This window comes from Podarcis gaigeae, assembly GCF_964106915.1.
Source record: "Podarcis gaigeae genome assembly, chromosome: 13".
NCBI lineage: Eukaryota > Metazoa > Chordata > Lepidosauria > Squamata > Lacertidae > Podarcis > Podarcis gaigeae.
The window spans coordinates 52,830,658-52,851,212 of NC_139689.1; the positions used below are offsets into that span (position 1 = coordinate 52,830,658).

The 20,555-nt window shown below is 44.6% G+C and overlaps 1 protein-coding gene across 2 annotated transcripts in view; it reads right to left on the reverse strand.

Moving 5' to 3' along the window:
* COL15A1 (collagen type XV alpha 1 chain) overlaps positions 1-20,555 on the reverse strand; it is a 125,093-nt gene that overhangs the window by 38,311 nt on the left and 66,227 nt on the right. For both annotated transcript variants that reach the window (XM_083709051.1, XM_083709050.1), the window contains exons 13-22: positions 20,281-20,415; positions 16,814-16,876; positions 15,291-15,326; positions 13,553-13,687; positions 11,001-11,069; positions 8,643-8,687; positions 7,688-7,732; positions 2,945-3,007; positions 1,838-1,873; positions 351-434 (exon numbers count right to left, since the gene is read on the reverse strand). In XM_083709051.1, the coding sequence (XP_083565177.1) occupies positions 351-434; positions 1,838-1,873; positions 2,945-3,007; positions 7,688-7,732; positions 8,643-8,687; positions 11,001-11,069; positions 13,553-13,687; positions 15,291-15,326; positions 16,814-16,876; positions 20,281-20,415 (711 nt within the window). The remainder of the gene's footprint in view (positions 1-350; positions 435-1,837; positions 1,874-2,944; positions 3,008-7,687; positions 7,733-8,642; positions 8,688-11,000; positions 11,070-13,552; positions 13,688-15,290; positions 15,327-16,813; positions 16,877-20,280; positions 20,416-20,555) is intronic.

Sequence of the window (20,555 nt, forward strand, 5' to 3'; positions counted from 1 at the left end):
GGGGTTTGATGGAGACAGCAAGGGTGTGTGTCCAGGGTGGCATCTTTCTGCTTTGCCTCAGGCAGTCAAACAGCATGGTTCGCTCCTGCTATGAAGTCTAGCTGTGATGACAGTGAAGCAGAGCCTAGCTCTCACATCCTGCTCCCTCTCGCTTTTTACCTATCAATGTACTCCACTGCCTGCTATGGAACAGATGTGGCAAAGAACGTGAGGATTTCTGGAATGATTTCAAGATTTTTGTGAAGGCCTCACCTCCAAACTTCCACAAGTGGCAGACATTAGCAGCAGCACTACACAAATGCACAAAGGGTGGTTATAATGGTGCAGCAGAATAGCAATAAGATACCTACCCTGGGAATGGCTATGATGGGACCAGGTGGTCCAGGTGGTCCAGGTGGCCCCACAACACTGGCACCATCTTGTCCTGGTTCGCCCTATTGCAAGAGAATATGGTGGTTAGGAGCATAGGGAATGACCTTAGGTAATGAGACAAAACCAAACCATGTTAATCTTCTGATTTATATACACACATGTTCCAATTTCCGAACTCAATGCATTCTCAGAAAATTGTTTATCAGGTGAGTGTTCGCATAACCACATAACCGACCTGGCCACAGTGATCCATGCGACGGTCACCTCCAGGCTTGACTACTGTAATTTGCTCTATGCGGGGCTGCCCTTGAAGCTGTCCCAGAAACTCCAACGGGTGCAGAATGCTGCAGCGAGACTCCTCACGGGGTCTCTGCCATGGGAGCATATTCACCCAGTGCTTTTCCAGCTGCACTGGCTCCCGGTGAAGTACAGGGTCAGATTTAAGGTGCTGGTTTTAACCTTTAAAGCCCTTCACAGCCTAGGACCCTTGTACCTACGGGACCGCCTCTCCCGGTATGCCCCACGGAGAGCCTCAAGGTCCATAAATAGCAACACCCTAGAGGTCCCAGGCCCTAAGGAAGTTAGATTAGCCTCAACCAGAGCCAGGGTCTTTTCAACACTGGCCCCGGCCTGGTGGAATGCTCTGCCTCATGAGACCAGGGCCCTGCGGGATCTGATCTCTTTCCGCAGGGCCTGTAAGACAGAGTTTTTCCTCCTGGCCTTTGGCTTGGAGCCAATTTGATTTCCTTCCTCTCTTTTTTCTTTTCCTTTCTCCTCCTGCGATGAGGCTACATTTTAATATTTTAATATTGTATTTTGATGTTGTTTTTAAGTTGTAGTCATTCAACTTGTTGGCTGGGGAGGGCGGGGTATAAATAAAAATTATTATTATTATTATTATTATTATTATTATTATTATTATTATAACAAGCTGATGATTTCCATTATTTCCTATGGGAACATTTCTAATCCAATATCTTTCTCCCACCATGTTTTCTTCCTAAAATGCCCAGAGCCAAACAACAGAAGAAAGACAAAGCAAAATTGGTGTGTCCGATCTCTCCTTCTCCCTGATTGGCCCATCCCTTCCCCCCATCACCCCCTTGAATGGTTTTTGCCTGAAAAATAGCTGCAGCTCAACCAGCAAAGCACAAACAAATAAGGAAGTGGGCAAACTCCAGCTGTCTGGATATCTGAATCACCCACACATATGTGCTGGAAGCTGCCCAGAGTGGGCTGGGGAAACCCAGCCAGATGGGCAGGGTATTATTATTATTATTATTATTAATTTTTATGAAGGTTTGGGCAAAATTATTTGCGTTTGGAGAAGTGTATCTGCAGATAACAAGCGGGTGGATAGTGGGACCTGCATGTAGAAAGCTTCAGCCCTTGTAAAAGGATGGTACATGCATCACTGAGGTCCAAGTGGATATTGAATTAAATTAGAATAAATGCCACTTCTTACCTTGGGTCCTGGGTCACCCTTATCTCCTTTTGAGCCCTGCATTTAATTTAAAAGCCAGCATTAATTGCATGAAAGGAAGATGGTAAGACTGTCGCTAATAATATAGATTGTATATAATGAAACACGGCTGTCCATGAGAGAAACAATGGAGAAAACGATAGACAAAAGGTCAGAATTGCTTTTATTTATTTAATAAAATTTATACACCGCATGATTTAAAAACAAAACAAAACTCAAAGCGGTTTACAGAAGACTTAGCAGTAAAATCTAGAAAAATGTACAACCCAGCGTACAAAACTTAAAATACTAAAACAGATTAAAATTACTTCAACTTTCTAAGCAGCTAGATAGGCCTGTCTAAACAGGAATGTTTTTAGCAGGTGTTGAAAAGGGTTCGGTGAAGGCCTCTATCAAGAGGCAGAGAGTTCCAAAGTGCAGATGCCACCACATTAAACGATCAAGGACTTACAAATGCAAAACAGGTATTATGCGACACCTGAAATAGTGCCAGTTCTGCCGACAGAAGCGGTTGAGTGGGCACATGTGGGGTAGGGTGATCTTGTGGGTGAACTGATCCCATTTCCCCACGGGTAGAATTCAGTGGCACCCCCCAACCTTCTGAGTTTCAGACCACAAATGGCTCTGCTTCAGGGGCATCTAGATCACAGGCCAACTCACTGACTTTTCTTGTTGAGCGACAACTGTTAAGTAGGGCCAGTCATTCTGGCCAAGGGCACAAATCTCCTTCTCTGAGAAAAAAAGCAGGTACCTGCTACGCACAGGTTAACATTGTTGTCATTATGAGACCTAAAACAAAAAACACAATAACTGCAAACACTTGAAAAATACAAAATTACAAAACTGTTACGGTGTACCATGTGCTTTGACCTTTAAGAAGGGCCGGTAGAATGTGGGAGCATATAAATATGCAATTTAATCTTAATAAACACCCATCAGTGGGTCTTGGGATCTTGCCTTCAGTGTTGTTTGCTGCCTATTGAAATTTATTTGTCCGGCTCCCGCACCTAAACCTGAAACGAAGCCTCTGCACATCTCAGGCTGCAATTTCAAGCGATGCATAGAGAAGGAAGTCCATAGCCTACTCACTGTGTCTCCAGGTCTTCCAGCAACACCAGGAAATCCCGGCCTTCCTTCTGGGCCTTGCTCTCCCTAATGGAACACAAAAACATCCCACATTCACTTCACAGATTCATCAGCTGCTTTTAACTGAGGCCACGATCCAGAGAATTCATTCCAATGCCCCCAAAGGCTTGCTACAAATGTAAAGATCACAGGGAAAGAAAAAGTAACACAGGGCTGGGCACTCCAAGTAACAAAGCCAGACAGACATGAAGGGGGCACTCATCTCAAAGAGGCCCCCCAGAAAGAGTCCTGGCATCTCAGCAGCCATGGTCTGTCTACTGATTATACATAGTATGGTTTTCAAAAGCTTCATTGAGGTAAAAAGGTAAAGGACCCCCGGACGGTTAAGTCCCATCAAAGGTGACTATGGGGTGCGGCGCTCATCTCACTTTCAGGCCGAGGGAGCCGGCATTTGTTCACAGACAGCTTTCCGAGTCATGTGGCCAGCATGACTTAACCACTTCTGGTGCAACGGGACACTATGATGAGTGCCAGAGCGCAGAGAAATGCCATTTACCTTCCCGACGCAGCAGTACCTATTTATCTACTTGCACTGGTGTGCTTTTGAACTGCTAAATTGGCAGAAGCTGGGATGGAGTGACAGGAGCTCACCCCGTCACAGGAATTCAAACTGCCGACCTTCCAATTGGCAAGCTGAAGAGGCTCAGTGGTTTAGACCACAGCACCACCCGCGTCCCTGTCAAATTCACCCCAGATGGGACACTGAACAAATAGCAAACAACCAAAGCAAGACAAATAATAGTGTGCTAAACTACAAATATAAGTAGTCTGAGCCTTCAGCAACCATAGCAAGAAATAACAATCTGTTATTGCCCATGCAAGGCCAATGTCGTTCATAAAGTCTCTATTTCAGCTGCTTCCTACAGGTCGCATCCTCTAGTTTGAAGATGGAAGCATCCCAAAGCTGGAGTCCCATAGTATCACTTACGAGGACAACCCAGGGCTGGCCTGAGACGTTTTGCCACTGTAGGCAAAATGCCCAGATGCCACCAGCATGATGCCACTTCTTCACAGATCCTGGCCCCCCTCCCTCCCCCTGACCATTATGTCCATGTTGCCGCCGGCTCCGACACTGCAACTGCCACCATGGCAAGGGCACAGTGGCAATGGTGAGGACAACAGCACTGTGGCAGTGGCGCAGGCAAAGCCCCAGTGGGACTAGCAGTGGTGCCATGGTAGAGGTGGGAGGCAGGCCTGCAAATGGCTTCACCAAAATTTGCTCCTGTGTTTCTGAAGAAGCTTTATAGAGATTTTCCCAGTAGAAACTGGGCTGCCTAGCCTCTGCAACTGGGCCTAGAATTACTCAGTTCTGGTGTATTCCATCTTCTGTTTGGAGGATGGAAGGCAGCTAACAGATTGAGGTTGAATCCTGACAAAACAGAAGTACTGTTTTGGGGGGACAGGAGGCAGGCTGGTGTGAGGACTCCCTGGTCCTGAATGGGGCAACTGTGCCCCTGAAGGACCAGGTGCGCAGCCTGGTCGTCATTTTGGACTCACAGCTGACCATGGAGGCGCAGGTCAATTCTGTGTCCAGGGCAGCTGTTTACCAGCTCCATCTGGTACGCAGGCTAAGACCCTACCTGCCCACGGACTGTCTCGCCAGAGTGGTGCATGCTCTAGTTATCTCTCACTTGGACTACTCCAGTGCACTCTATGTGGGGCTACCTTTGAAGGTGACCCAGAAATTACAACTAATCCAGAATGCGGCAGCTAGATTGGTGACTGGGAGTGGCTGCCGAGACCATATAACACCAGTCTTGAAAGACCTACATTGGCTCACAGTATGTTTCACAATTCAAAGTCTTGGTGCTGACCTTTAAAGCCTTCAACAGCCTCGGTCCAGTATACTTGAAGGAGCGTTTCTACCCCCCATCGTTCCACCCGGACACTTAGGTCCAGCACCGAGGGCCTTCCCTCGCTGCGAGAAGCCAAGTTACAGGGAACCATGCAGAGGGCCTTCTCGGTAGTGGCACCTGCCCTGTGGAACGTCCTCCCACCAGATGTCAAAGAGAAAAACAACTACCAGACTTTTAGAAGACATCTGAAGGCAGCCCTGTTTAGGGAAGCTTTTAATGTTTGATGCACTATTGTATTTTAATATTTTGTTGGAAGCTGCCCAGAGTGGCTGGGGAAGCCCAGCCAGAAGGGCAGGCTATAAATAATTTAATATTATTATTATTAACACAAATAGCTGGACAACCGCAGTTTTCAAAGCTGCTTTCCTTGGCCGATACCAGACTGATTCATGATTATGTTGACAACATTCTAGGCAAAATGCTTTTAAAGGTTGACTGGTATTGCTTTTCACAGATTCAAAATATGTTCAACAGATGGAATTCATGGAGCAAGTCTCCACATTCTGTTGTTTTCTAAATTACAGTAAGCAAAAACTGTTTCATGATAGAACCTTTCAATAATTAAGTGATTCACTGTGGCACCATTTTCATGTTTATACTGGCATGGCTCCAGTAAATCAGTTGAGAATACTTCTAGGAAACGAAAAAATATAGTTCACTTCTTCCCCAAGGAAATCCAGTGGGCTCAATGGTATTACATGTAGAGAGGAAAAATAGAGACTTGCCTGGCCCCATGCCTGTGTATACCACTAAAAAAGGTAGTGGTGCCATGGGAGTTGAATATCATCATCATCATCATCATCATCATCATCATCATCATCAATATTTTTAAAGTACTAAAAGCCAAGGCCAGGAGAGAAATGCTCCCTGAGTAGCAGCTACGGCCCTGACAAGTCCAGCCACCCTCAGGACTCCTTACAGGGCCAGGTTACACCCCCCAACTGCCAGCCATTGTCAGGAGAAAGGGGAAGACATGGAGCCAACATCTCATTGGACCACATGATACCCCTACAGCCAATGAGCAATGGATGGCTCCATGCCTATGGGGCGGAACAGCCTCTTCTGCTGCTATCTTGGTGTGGCAACCCATCTAGTCAGAAACTAGCCAAGCACCTTTGGGACTTGTTTATTGCTTCTTTGGCTAAAATTAGTCTACTTCAGTGGTTTTCAACCAGTGTGCTGTGGCACCCTGGGGTGCCTTGAATGATGATCAGGGGTGCTGCAAGCAACACTGGCCTTCGTTCTTCTTTCCTCCCCTCCCTCCTCTGATTCCCTCTTGCATCTCTGCCTCCCAAAGGCTTGCACAGCTCTTTATTGCAGCAGCTCTGGCTACAAGCCCCCCCCCCCCCCAGGGAATGGTGCCTCTGGGGCTGGTCAGGGGTTGCTTCCCAGGCCCCTGTGTGAGGAGGCACCTCTCTTTAGGGCAGGGGGGATGAAATATACTCACAGTCGAGAGTGGATTTCATGCTCTTTATTCGGCTCATAGTGGTGAGGAGGAATGAAAGTCCCCCCAAAGTATCTGCTATATATACATTATTTACACAGTGGGCTGCATGTGATTGGCTAATTCCGGAATTCACCTGTAGGCCAATCAGGTTGTGGATTCACTTCCATCTGGAGCTGGATTGGGTGGTTCCTGTAGGCCAATCATACTGCTGCATTGTTCTAGGATCAATCAGACTGCTGCATTTTGGATCCTATTGTTCTAGGACCAATCAGACTGCTGCCTTTTGGATCCTATTGTTCTAGGACCAATCAGACTGCTGCATTTTGGATCCTATTCAACTCAGTACATAACAGGGGAGCAGCTCAGAGACCAGGGGTGGCAGTTGCGGCTGCCCAGAGGACTCCCAAGGAGAGGGGAGAGGAGAGAGACTGAGGGAACACTCCACAAGGGAGGGCGTTCGGAAAAGGGTGAGAGACTGCAAGCTCTGCAGGCAATCGGTGACCATAACTGGGCTGCTAAGCCCCATGGGGTGCCACAGAAAGAATGTAGTTGGTCAAGGGAGCCGTGGATTCAAAAAATTAAAAACCTCTGGTCTACTTACTTTACTTTGCCTCATCTCATTGCAATTCCATACATGCACCTAAATGTATGTTGTACATGAAGATGCATATTTTATAATGTGAGAAAAGAATGTCTTTGCTTCAGTCCAATGCACAAATCTGGAAATGGGACTACGGATTAGCTTCCGGGTGTATCTACCAGGGAGAAAGTAAGACATTTTCTTGGCATTTCTCACATGCCAAAATACATAGGTAAAGGTAAAGGACCCCCGGATGGTTAAGTCCAGTCAAAGGCGACTGTGGGGTGCGGCGCACATCTAGCTTCAGGGCAAGGGAACTGGCATTTGTCCACAAACAGCTTTCCAGGTCATGTGACCAGCAGGACTAAACTGCTTCCGGCGCATTGGGACACCATGACAGAAGCCAGAGTGCACGGAAAAGCTGTTTACCTTCCCGCCACAGTGGTACCTATTTATCTACTTGCACTGGGGTGCTTTCGAACTGCTAGGTTGGCAGAAGATGAGACAGAGCTCACCCCGTTGCAGGGATTTGAACCCCCAACCTTCTGTTCAGCAAGCCCAAGAGGCTCAGTGGTTTAGACCACAGCCCCACCCGCTCCCTGCCAAAATATATACATCTTCAGACAGAAGGGTAGATCAGCATGCGTGACATTAAAACACAAGAGCAAGCTCTATACTGAGATACTTGGAAAGTCTAAAATATGCGGTCACTTCAGCTAAATCTTTAATTTGTGTTAGATACAAAGTATTTGCCTTTATTTCTATAAAGTCAGTTTATAAATCATGTTTAGTTAATGTCTCACCTTTAAGCCAGGTGTACCTGGTGGTCCATTGTCACCTTTTTCTCCCTAAAACAAAAACAAAATAGTCATTTTAAAAATGGAGAACTAAAATAATTTTTTAAACAAGAAGCTTCCTTGTATACTTTGAAAGGTATAATTAATCCATGATCCTTCCTACTTTAGCCTAAAAATTATTTGTGGCATCACAGTGCATTTGAAGTTATTAGCAAAATCTCAGAAATACATTGATTTCACTGACAATTCCCTTCTGTAGAAAAAATGGATGCATGAAGGTATCAGACAGGCAAAGTTTTTTTTGTGCATAAAGACTAGTTTTAAGGAAACCTTTGGTCTAAGAGATTAGTCTTGAAAACATAATCATTATTAGCTTCACTGGCATTTGACATAAACATAGTCATAACAAGAGGTTATGCTATAATCAAAATATACAGATTTGCTGTTTGTCTGTAGGAAAGATAGGACAACTGATGCCTAAACTCCTCCCAGTCTTCCTCCAGCTTTCCTCTCCTTTCTTCCCCTTTTCTCTCTCATCTTCCACAGCCCTTTCTGCTTCAGTCTCCCATCTTCCACCTGGTCATACCTTTAGCATCCTGCTCCTTCCACCACATGCTGCCAGCAAGGCCAAATGATCAAAAGGACAGTTTCCTCCTTCTGTTTTGGGCTTTTCCCCACATACCTTTCCCCCCTTCCCACAAAGTACTGGTACTTGTGGGTGGATACCATGGATTTCCCCAGCCCAGCTGATACCTCCCTGTGTTGTGCTTGGGTGCTGCCATTTTCACTACTTAAGCACAAATGCTGTTCATCTGAAGATTGAAAATAAGGGGAATATTGTAGCTGATCAAATAATGAAATCACAAATTAGTTGGGAGTACTGCTAACATGGCAAACTGAATTCTTGCTATAACAAGTACACAAACGCTCTAGATTTTTGATAGTGTGCTGCATTGATTACCTTTGGCCCCATTGGTCCTTGCAGACCGGCCTCCCCGGCTGGACCCTATAACAAAATATAGTACTCTTTTATTTGTTAAATTTGTATACCGTTGTGTGCTACAGGTTTTGAAAAAGCTTGCCTAAAATAAGCAATAATAACCAACTTATTTGTGTATAAATGCGCAAATATTAATCCCAACTGGACCAAGTAGCAGAGCATCAATGGTAAGCATCTTGTGTGCAACTCTCCTCTGCTAGTCCTTCTTATGCACTAATACGTCAAATGTCACTTTGAATTGTGCCTCTTTAGGGCAAAACTAGACATTACACACCATAGCATTTCCCCTTAAAATTCACACAACTGGCGACCTTCCTATGTGGACTTTAAAAAGGAAATGTCGTGTCTTTCATAACTAATACAAAGTGTATGTATTGGGACCAGAGAACAAACTATCACAACAGAAGCAATTCTTGAGCAGAATATGTCTCTAGGGTGTGCTGTCACTGATCTCAAATTCCTCTCTCAATGGTCACCTTGGGAGGTTGAGGGAAGTTAAGGATTCCTGTCCCTGCTGAAACAACTTGTGGGGTTGGGCAGGGAGGAATAAGAACTGGCTTCAGAAACAGTGCAGCCTTTTACACAACATGTTCCAAAACTTGGATCGAGAAGATCTCATCGGATTGCTTCCTTTCCGGCTGAGGGAATAAGCAGCAGAGTAGCACCAACAGCATCAAGACAGCTCTTCCCATAACAGCAGGTTTTAATTAAATCCTCCTCAAAACATGCAATCTTCTTTTCAGCACTGTGACTTGAAAATACTGAGCTGAGTCACTTGAATGCGCTTGCATGAGAAAAACTATAACAATTTGCATGAGGCTGGGGGAGAGTGATGTCATTCCTAATTCTGGTCTAGAACATTTGCCTAATCCTTTCCTTTCGCCCCACCCTGCTTTCCCAGTGACTGTACTCTCTCCTGTGTGCTCAGGGAAGCCCCAAGCCACCGCATGGTGGTTTTCTCTTGGAACTACATGAACACAGGATGACTACATGGCAAAACATTTCGGGTGCTTTCAGACAGGAGTCTATTGTGAAAATGGTACTGCTCAGGCACGCAAGTTTTTCACAGTGTCCACACAATGCTGTTCGTATTAAAGTGCCAACCAAACCTTTCCCCCACTCATTTTACATTTAATCTGGCTCTTCCCTTACTGAAAAGTCAAAACCAGGGCTTGGCAACCCAAGGCCCATTAACCGGCCCATGGACCCCCCTCCCCTGCCTGCTCGGTTGACTCCCGTGCGCTGCACTAAATCGGCACAGAGCAGAGTGGAGACCGCCTTCCGCAATGCTGGCCGGCTTCCCATTGGCTGCAGCCAATGCCACAAAAACATTGCTGCCCCCTGGTCAAAACAACCCATTGTACTTTCCAATCACCACTGATGTGGATGATTGTTAGCACATCTTCTTCCCCTTCAGTGGGTGGTTTGTCACATGTGTGGCGATGTTTAGGTGGGAGGTCTCTGTCGCCACACTCCAACTTCTATTTGCTCTTCTCCTGAGCACAGTCTGGCCACTTTGTTTCCTGCAGCCCCCAATACAAGATAAAAGATGAATATTTCTTCCACGTGCTGCATGCTGAATAAATGCTGGAATTTCCAGCAACCCGATTTAGAGAAGTTATTGGGGGATTGCCTTGGAGACTGTAATTGCAGCACATACGTTGGACTTTAAAATAATAGTAATATGAAGGTCCTGCACGAGACTGCTATCCTAATTTTGGGTCTTCCATTGATGCTGTGTATTTTTAAGGAAGGGGATAATGCCTGGTTGCGATGTTAATGGTTATGGGGGCCTATAGGGCACCACTAAGGAGGGAGGGGATGCTGCGACCCACCCTCAGCAAATCAAACAGCATGGTAATATAGTTAAATATTGCTCTTTTCAAAACCTCAGTATTAAAGCAAACAAACGAAAACAGATTTGCTTACCAAAGCACAAGCTTCTATTTCATCCCCTGTGAAACATCACAACTGAATGCTGGTAACATTTGATCTTGTGCACTTCCGGTTATTTTTTTACTGCACACACAAAGGTACAGAAATACACATGTGCACGCCCTGCAGAGGGGGCCACACTAATTGAGGGACCCATTTGCAGACCATTCCTGCACATGGTGGAACAGCAACTAATGACCGAAGAAACATGGGGAAGCTCATGTGCCAGCCACCCATGTAGAAAAATCAGATATGACTGCGACAGAAAGCCTAGATTTGGACGCAATCTTAGTCAGTAACGGGAAAACACAAATAGCTGATTAAATAAAATGAGATATCCTGATAGATTATGGCCACAAGGATTTAGAACTGTGGCTTACTTACATTTCGCCCACTTGGTCTTGAGGTTCCATGTTCACGTGACAAACCAATGATGCCTGAGCCTTCCATATCCTAATGTGTTCATTTTAAAAATGGAAAGTTAGAGTTATTTTCCCTATATACTTATTGTAGGGAAAGGTTTTCTGAAGTAGGTTATTAGACATTTAAAAGCACAATTTAATATCTTTCTTTAAAACTTTCTGTCTACAATATCACACTGTTGGGTACAGCAGATATTCAGTAATCTGAATTTTTGATGTGGGAAGCTGGTAATATCAATGAAGTATAACCACAGTCCCCAAAGCACAAAAGGCTGGGAGCGGCTGGTAAACTGGCAGTTCTTGACGGATGGTCATCCTTTCCGCTACCATGAGGAAAGTGGAGGCCACTTGCCTTCTGATGGTATCATGGTGAAGATCACCCAAATTCTTGCTAAACCTTGATCTTTTTACAGTCAAAGGCCCTGGTTAGAACTAGAAGAGATTCCGCAAGTTCATTCAGATCCACCCACAACACCATTCATTTGCATGTATATTTAGTTAAAATGACAACAGCCTTTTTTGTACCTAACAAATTTAGGAGGCATTTCCTCAATTATTCATTTAAAACAAGGGGGGTTTTACCTCACTATCCCTCCAAAATGCATTATACAAATTGACCTAAGGTCTAAATATCTGAGACCTCTCTCTTTCAACTCCCCCCCCCCCCCACTATAATAGCCACCAGAAAAGCTTGGACAGCAACACAACTACAGAGCAGCCGATTATAAACCTCTGATACACTCCAGGAGCAGTTCAACAGCCACTCGCCATGAGCAGCCTGGCAATCTTTGCAACGTTAACGCAGTATTTGCACAGGCAAAATTCAGGCCAGATGCACTAAGGGCATACAAGACCTGTTCTGCGTGGCACATTCCTTGGCATTCCCCAGAAACTGAACCAATGGCTCTATTCTACAGTATGCAACACACTAAGCGCAGTCTTCAACTCAACCAGACAAAAGGGGAACTCAAAGCTGGAAACTTGCCTAATTAGATTGAGACTAATTCAACAACAACAACAACAACGACAACACACCAGCCTCTGTTGGATACCAGCACACATCTGTGGGGAAACTTCTGCCCACAGTGAGGCCTAGCTGGGATACAAATTTGGCTCATGAAGCTGATCCTCCAAGCCACACCCGCTTGCCCAAGTGACCCATGGAGGGTGGGGAAACTCAGGTTTTGGCTGGCCAGCCAGATCCCATTTTCTTTAAACACTTTGGCATTTAGGCTGTGGACAAATTCCAGAGGTGCAATAGGCCACAAGCTGGCCTGACACACCTTCTCCTGCGGGAATGTCAATTATCAAACCCTTCTGGAAGAAAAATCAAGCTAGAATTAATTCGTCTTAGATAAATCCCTGGAGATAGGAAATGTCAATGATTTAATTGGCTAAATGCCTATCCACCGGGGGCTTTCTGAATGGCAGAAAAGAACAGAACAGTTCCATCGGGCTACGCTGGCAGCCAAACAAGTAATCCTCCTGCACTGCAAATCCCAACTCACACTAAGCATCGAAGGTTTCATGCAGGACCTTTTGAAATTAGCAGCTCATGAGAGCATCCGGTTTAGCAAGCTACATAAAAACACAAACTTTCAAGAGATTTGGAGTGATTTCTTCACAAAGTAACTTCCACAGCCACGCAGAGTGGGAGGCACAGCACATAAGCAGGAACCTTACCGGCTCCCCTTCGCTCAGCTGATCACACAACACCATGTTGCTGCCTATTCACTCTGATCCCTGGTCCCTGGCACACAATGAATCAATCCATTACACAAGCAGACCATGACTGAATACTAGGAAGAGAATACAACTGTATTTTCCACACCTTTGTTTGCCTTGCCACTTTCCAATAAGGAAACCCAATCTTCAGAGCTGATTTGGAACAAATAGGGTTTTTTGAGGATTGCCATTTGCTCCGATTTAGCGCTAAAGAGTGGATTTTCCAAAAAAAAAGCAAAACTGCTCGGAGTCATGACTAGAAAGCACAGGACAAGTGGAAAATCACTCAGACCTGTGTGGATGAGCCCTAAAAGAGGTTAAAGGGGAGGAACTCATGTCTGTGGAGGAGCCAAGCCATCACTATAGAAATGCAAAAAGCTAATAAATTATCAGTAAGAAGGATTACCATTGGTCGTGTGCAGTGGCTAGACGGAGAGAGATCTTTGGGTCAGAAACATGCCTTGAAACAATCCTTAATCCAGGCCCCTTACTATTCAGATCCTGCCCAATTCCCACTTCCACACAAAATTGTGACAGAGGATTGTCAACACCTAACATGATAAAGTATTCACTGAGGGAAATTTAAAAACCCAAGAGTCCGAGTCAATTGAGATTAGGAGGAAAAATTCGTTTCCGGTTCTGTTGACCAGCTAAGCAAGTAGCCAAGTAGGCCCTAACACTAAAGGGGGTGGCTGGGTGGGGCATTTTGTGGGGCAAAATGACCCCTGGTTTTCTCAAGGCCAAGACTTTTATGTACTCAGCCCCTCCCACCCCTTCTAAAGAGATTACCTCAAATCCAAATCCATAGCCAGAGCCAGGGGGTCCTGGAGGTCCGGGGGGCCCTGGAAGTCCCGGGGTCCCTGGTTTCCCAGGCTCCCCATCAGCTCCTTTGGTGCCTGGTAAACCAATATCTCCAGGGTCTCCCTGAGGGAAAGGAAGAGATGATTTTGTAACATAAAGGAGTGAATCTGTGGAGTGAAGTGGAGGGTGGAGAGGAAACACATAGGAAGTGGGAGTGAGGGAAATCTCTTGTCAGTACCATATCTCTTAATCCTGTTAAACCAAACTGTTAAGTTGTGGGTGAACATATCAGATGACACAGCGAATCTCCAAACAGCTCTTGTTTATTCACAGGTTAGAACAGAACTGAACTGAAGGGTTCAGTCAGCCTGCTTATATAGAGCTCCAGTACAACGTAACTGTAACAAATTTCTGTAACTATCCAATCACTGAACGTCACTTTCGATCCCTTATTTGCATATGTGGACCTGAACTATCTACAGTATCCACCTGCTGGCCCAGGGTGAGAACAGGGTGAGTACATAACAGCAACAATTCACTCCCACAAGGTGGAAGTCCACCAACTTGAATGGCTTTTTAAAAGAATTAGGCGAATTCATGCAGGGCAAGGCTATCAGTGGCTACTAACCCTGATGCCTGCATTCTACCTCTACTGCGGGAGGCAGCGTGCCTCTGAAAACCAGTTGCTGGAAACCACAAGCAGGGAGAGTGCCAGGGCTGGCCCACCCATGAGGCAGATTAAGGCAGCCATCTTTGGTGGCAGAATCATACCCAACCCTGCTGCTGCCCCTGGAGAAGCGAGGAGGAAAGCTGCCACACGACCCCGGTAAAGGGAGCTTGGTGGAGAGGGGGAGTCTGAGGTGGCACCTTCCTGTTTCACAGTCCTGTTGCTCTCAGGACCTGCTTCCAGGCTTCCCATAGGCATCTGCTTGGCCCTTGTGAGAACAGGAAGTAGCCCTTTGGCCTAATCCTGCAAGGCTCCTGTTAAGTTCTTATATTCTTTTTTTATGTACCGTATTTTTCGCTCTATAGGATGGACCCGACCATAGGACACACCTTGTTTTAGAGGGGGAGAACAAGAAAAAAAAAATTCTCTCCCTCTGCGTAGCCCCTTTCATTTCTCCTCCCGCTTCGCTGAAGGGGCGCTGCACAGAGAGGGAAAGCTGTGCAGCGCCTATCCAGCGAAGCAAAGCCGGAAGAACAAGAGGGATCGATGTGCACTGACCCCATCACTCTCCGAGCTTCAGCAAAAGCAATGTGAAGCCCCCGGAGCGCAGTGGGAGCGCTTCCACTATGCTTCAGAGGCTTCATGTTGCTATCGCTGAAGCCATGGAGCCTGCATTCGCTCCATAAGATGCACACACATTTCCCCTTAATTTTTGCAGTGTGTCTCATAGAGCGAAAAATATGGTACTTATATTCTTAAACACTTCTTACATTCTGTTTTCCGTGAAAACGTTGCTAAATATTGCATTCCTTTTGCTGGCTCCGGTGAACTGGAGATAAAACTGAGCTGCCGGCATTAAAGTTGCATTAAATTGCTCCCCCCAAAAAGTGAATGGTAGTTGTGTAGTGGAAACAAATCCAGAATTAGTTCTTAAATGTTAGACCACAGGCAGAGTTCTATGCAAAATCTTGGTACTGTTGAGTCCAGTGGAGCCAAACTTTACCAATGAGATATAAGAACTATTATTAAATATTATTAAAGGTGGACCTGTTCAATTACCTTTGCTCCAGGTGACCCCCAAATACCTTGATCACCCTGTAAGATAAGACATATTACTTACTCTGTGCAGCCAGGCTGCCTACACACCCTCACATTGCTTGTTATTGATGCAAGTTATTGAATCAAATCCCATAATTATTGTCATAGTAACCATCCCGGCTCCTCCAACTCAAATTAAGCACAGAAAATATGCCAATGTTAGCCTTCAGTGAAAAACAAACGCTTGTATTCCCCTTTTAAATACATACATTACCTTAGAGATGGGCTTGTATGTACACTGTCATGTATTAGAAACTAAACCTTATCATGCACTCTGGGGGAAAGCAAGCAAAGATTCACATTTTTAGATAACCTTTTCAAAGTCTTTATGTGGGTACTATAAACAGAATACTATTTAAACTCAGATATAATTCAGTTTTACGTATGAGTGGAGTACTTAATCTATAATATATGTCTGCACTGAGCACTTGATTTATAATTTAACCTCTTATTAAACATACAGTTCATGGCAGGATTGTGAAAAAGACCTATTCTTTGTCTCCATACTTCTGGTTTAGATGTGCATGCCTTTCATGCGGACTACCTACTTAGATCAGTGGCTCTCAAAGGGTGTGATGCGCCACACCGGTGTGGCAGAAAGGGGTGGCAAGTGTGGCAGAAGATTCAAGGACTACCAAAGAAATAAACACTTCAGTATAGTATAGTATAGTATAGTATAGTATAGTATAGTATAGTATAGTATGTAGCTGCATTGTTTTATACCCCCCCCCCCAAGAATCTTGAAAACTGTAGTTTGCTAAGGGTACTGGGAATTGTAGGTCTGGGGGGAACTACAGTTCCCAAGATTCTTTGGGGGGACATCATATGCTTTAAATGTATGTTGAATGCACTTGAATTATATGGTGTGCATCTGCCTCCTATGGGACAGAGCTGTGAATCAGAAAGTCTCTCATTTGACGATCACCCTTGTCCTGCGCCATGAAGTCACGAGGGGGGTTGAAGCAAGTTGCTCATAAAATCAAAGTCATTTATATATGGTAGTTGTAAGGCTGACAACAAAATATAATGTGAGAAGAATTTTCAACGATTAAAACTTTGAGCAATCAAAACCTATTATTATTATTACAGTATTATTATTATTAGTCACACTGGAATGGTGCTACTGACAGCAGGCATATTATCAAGTATCTGTGTCTGCAAAGCAAATTATTAAATACTGAGCTTCCACCCCAAATGGAGGATGGCCTAGGTCAGTGGTTCCCCATTAGCTAAGCATAGTGGACCCCCTATTTTTTCAAAAGCCAAGCCATGGACCCCCTACTTTTTAAAATGTTCATATCTCTATGCTAGTTTTTCTTTTGTGAAAGGTGCCACGGACCCCCTGGGTGGGTTTGTGCACTCCCCCCCGGGATCCGCGGACCACCAACTGGGAACCACTGACCCAGGTCATCCCTCCCAAACCTGCTGCTTCCCCAGGGTGTTTGTTAGCATCTCTAAAACAAACTCTTGCGTTTGCAACTTACTTTTTCTCCCTTTGCTCCTGCAGAACCAGCCAATCCATCTTGACCGGGACGACCAGGGGGACCCTGAAAAATCACAAATGTGAGCTATTTGTAATGACACAAATTATAAGGCTGCTTTTCAACTTACAGTATAACACTTTTTTAAAAAAAAAGGACTACCCCTCATATGTTCAGTATGATCTTTATAATCTCTTCATTAGTTAACAGGAGTCTGGAATGTCTAGATGATTAACAACTTCTTGGCAGTCGGATGAATGAATTCAGGATAGAACTAATTACAGCGGCAGACCCATGTCTTAGAGTAGAGGTCGCAGCAAGCAGCTGTAAAAGCAACATAGAACCATAGAATCATAGAGTTGGAATAGACCACAAGGGCCATCGAGCCCAACCCCCTGCCAAGCAGGAAACACCATCAGAGCACTCCTGACATATGGTTGTCAAGCCTCTGCTTAAAGACCTCCAAAGAAGGAGACTCCACCACACTCCTTGGCAGCAAATTCCACTGTCGAACAGCTCTTACTGTCAGGAAGTTCTTCCTAATGTTTAGGTGGAATGTAGGAAGGTGTTTCAGCAAAGAACTGGCAGAAGAGGAGGCGACTGTGTCTCTCACCCACAACTCCACCCTTACATCTCCTCACTTTCAGTTGTACTCCCCACTAAGTCAGCTTATGCTGAAACCTGGCTAAGTGAAATCCAGTTGTGGGGAAGGGAAGCTATCCACCACGCTTCTCCCACCTGCAATTTCTCCACGTAAAATTGACATTTTATGTTTTGCTTTTAAGCTGTTTGGTGCAACACATGGCCCAAGATATAGGCTGCTCACATAATGCATAGCTCAGATCTTAGATTCGCTTGAAAGCATCTGGCTGGACACCTGTACTTCATACAAAGGCTGCCTCTTCTGTGTGATATTGGTCAGCTTTAAGTTCCTTGAAGAGATTCTTATCACTGCAGGTGATAACCCTGTTGAACAACTTATGTTCTGGAAATGGGGAAACAAAATGCGCAGAGCAGACAGTCTCATTTCATGGAAATTTTCAGAAACAGCAGTCATAAGATGTGTTGTGTTTGTATGAGGGAAGAGAGCTGATGCTACTTTCTTCCTGCTCCTTTGAGCATGTTGGCAGTGTAAGTAGGTGGTTAAAAACAAAACATCTTGTGCCATACTTCAAACACTACTGTGTACTTCTGACAATATATGGGAGGTAACTGATTATTAAAGGGCTGAAGTTGTAGGTGTTAAGCACACATCCTGCTAGTCAAATTCCACCCACAAACTTTTGCAATCAGACAAAACACCTGTAACTTTCAAGTTCTTAGTAAGATGAAAATTTCCAGTTGCTAAAGGCAGTTTTTACCCATGCATTTTCAGACACGCTTCCTATTAAAAAGTTGTCCAGTCAACAAGGCTGAGATCAGCACAGGGGCTGCGTTGGCAAATCTGTTCTTAGAATTATTTCCCAATTCCATGCCTCAACATCTAATTCGGTACTTAAGTGCTTAAGAAGACAGGTTTGGGGGCAAACTGAATGCTACTTGGCAGTCCCGAGTGATGAAGCCCCACCTTATACATACTTTAACCTGTGGCCCTTTAGTGCACTTTATTAAATACCATTGAGATATCTGGAATTAAATCCAAATACACAGTTTAGAAGAGAGGGAGCTTCTGAAAAGCCTTCTTTTCAATAAGGCAATAAATCATCTCACTCAAATTACCCAACTATGCTCCAGTAATCACAGATTGCGTCTGTGATAAATTCTGATTTTACAGACAAATTGTTTGCAGAAAAGAAAGTTTTGAAGGCTAATATGGTGTGCTGATTTAAAAATTGGGAATGGACAGCCGTCATAAAAAGCAGCAGCAGCAGCAGCAGCAGCAGCAGCAGCAGCAGAGGGCATGTGGAAAAGCCCAAAGGCATGAATCAAGCATTGTGGTGAGCACTGGCACACAGCCTTCTTCCCTCCTGCCCTCTTGTGTGACATCCTATGAGCCTTCTTTGGTTCAAAGCTTTTGGGGAACAGCCCTGGCCCTGGTGGAGGAAGTAGCAAGGCTTTTAGAAGCAGCTGTAGGATTTCCCCAAAAGCCCTGTCAGAATAGGGCCTCTAGCCCCTGATGGAGAGACTCCACCAGGCCTGATCCTGAGATGCCCAACTCTGGCTGGGCAAGGAGCCACGGCCATCTGCAGTGAGACAACCCAACCAGGCCAAGCTGGCATGAGGTTTCAACTCACTTCCAGCTTCCCTGGCCATCTCATCTTTCCTTAAAGGCATCTGCAGGCACGACTATGGAGAAGCTCTTGACTAGGGCTGGGTGATATCTGGTTTTCAATATATCACCAGCTAAATATTGCAATACTTCAATATATCACGGTGTTTGACAAAAGGCTCAAACTATGTAGAGGTGAATGTGGCAATGCCCTGGCAACTGCTACTACTTATGGGTCTGACAAAATTTTGATTTTTAGTGCCAGGGGAATTTGCATTTCTTTTATAAAGCAGGCCAAACCAGTAATAATGGATAAAATTTTACAGAGTAAAAAATGATTAAAGAAAATAAATATTTTTGCAAGGAAAACTTGATGCATTTAATTATATGAAAATGTTTTCAGTGTAAAAATTAAATGAAAATTAAGGGAGAGGATTTGCTGAATTAATAATTAGAAATTGGAATACAGAAAGGGGAGGTATGAGGAGGTCGGGGAAGTAAGTTATAAGAAAATAAGGGAACGAAACTTTATTTGTTTTTAAATAGTTTTTAGTTTTGTATTTTGTCTTTTTTATATCTGTTATTTTTTGTGTTTGTGTTTTGTTTTTGTTATTTCTTTTTCTTTTTCTGTATAACCTTTAAAACTTTAATAAATATCTTTTTTAAAAAAAAGAAAAAGAAAATGTTTTCAGTGATAGCATGCTTCCACTATAACATTACAGATATAAGGAGAATATATTAATGTTAATATATTAATTTGTTATTAATAATAACAAATGTGTGAGAAAGAAAGGGGAGAATTGAGAAGAGTTCTAGGTGAGGCAGAGGGTCTGGAGGAGAAAATGAGGAGCACAGAGACAACTGCACACACACAAACACACCAAGTAAGAAGCACATGCAGATGGGGAAAAGAGGGAAGGGGCCAGAGCAGTCTTTTCTTTTCTTTTCATTTGAAGCAACTATGGGGCATGTTTCTCTGCAGTTTCCTTGAGAAAAAAAAGGGGGGGGAGCTACTTTAAAGTTAAGAAGAGGAGCTGCCACCTGCCAGCAGAGAGAGGCTGGGTTAATTTAAAACTGAAATGTCACCCAGCCCTACTCTTTACCTGGTGAAAGACGGCACTGCCATGGTCACACCTGTGCCATCCTTTGCATGGCAAGTAGAGAAAGATGGACTAAGTGCTGCCATGCTGCTAATCAATATTTGATCTTGGGCAGCGTTGCTAATATATGCAGCTAAAGTTCTCGCCCAGCAAATACTCACACGAGGACCCGGATGCCCAGCGGCTCCACCTTTCCCGTTTTCTCCTGGCAACCCAGGAATTCCTGCATTTGAATCTGGTGCTGGCAGTCCTGGAGCCCCCGGTAGACCTGGAGGACCTGGAGGTCCAGGGGCACCCTAGATAAATCAGATATATTCAGATTAAGATTTTGCTCCTGTTCCCTCAGCAATGGACTCGCTGGGACACCCTGAGAAGCTGATGTCTCTCAGCTTCACACAGCACAGCACAAGAACAATAATACTTGTTTACTTCAGAG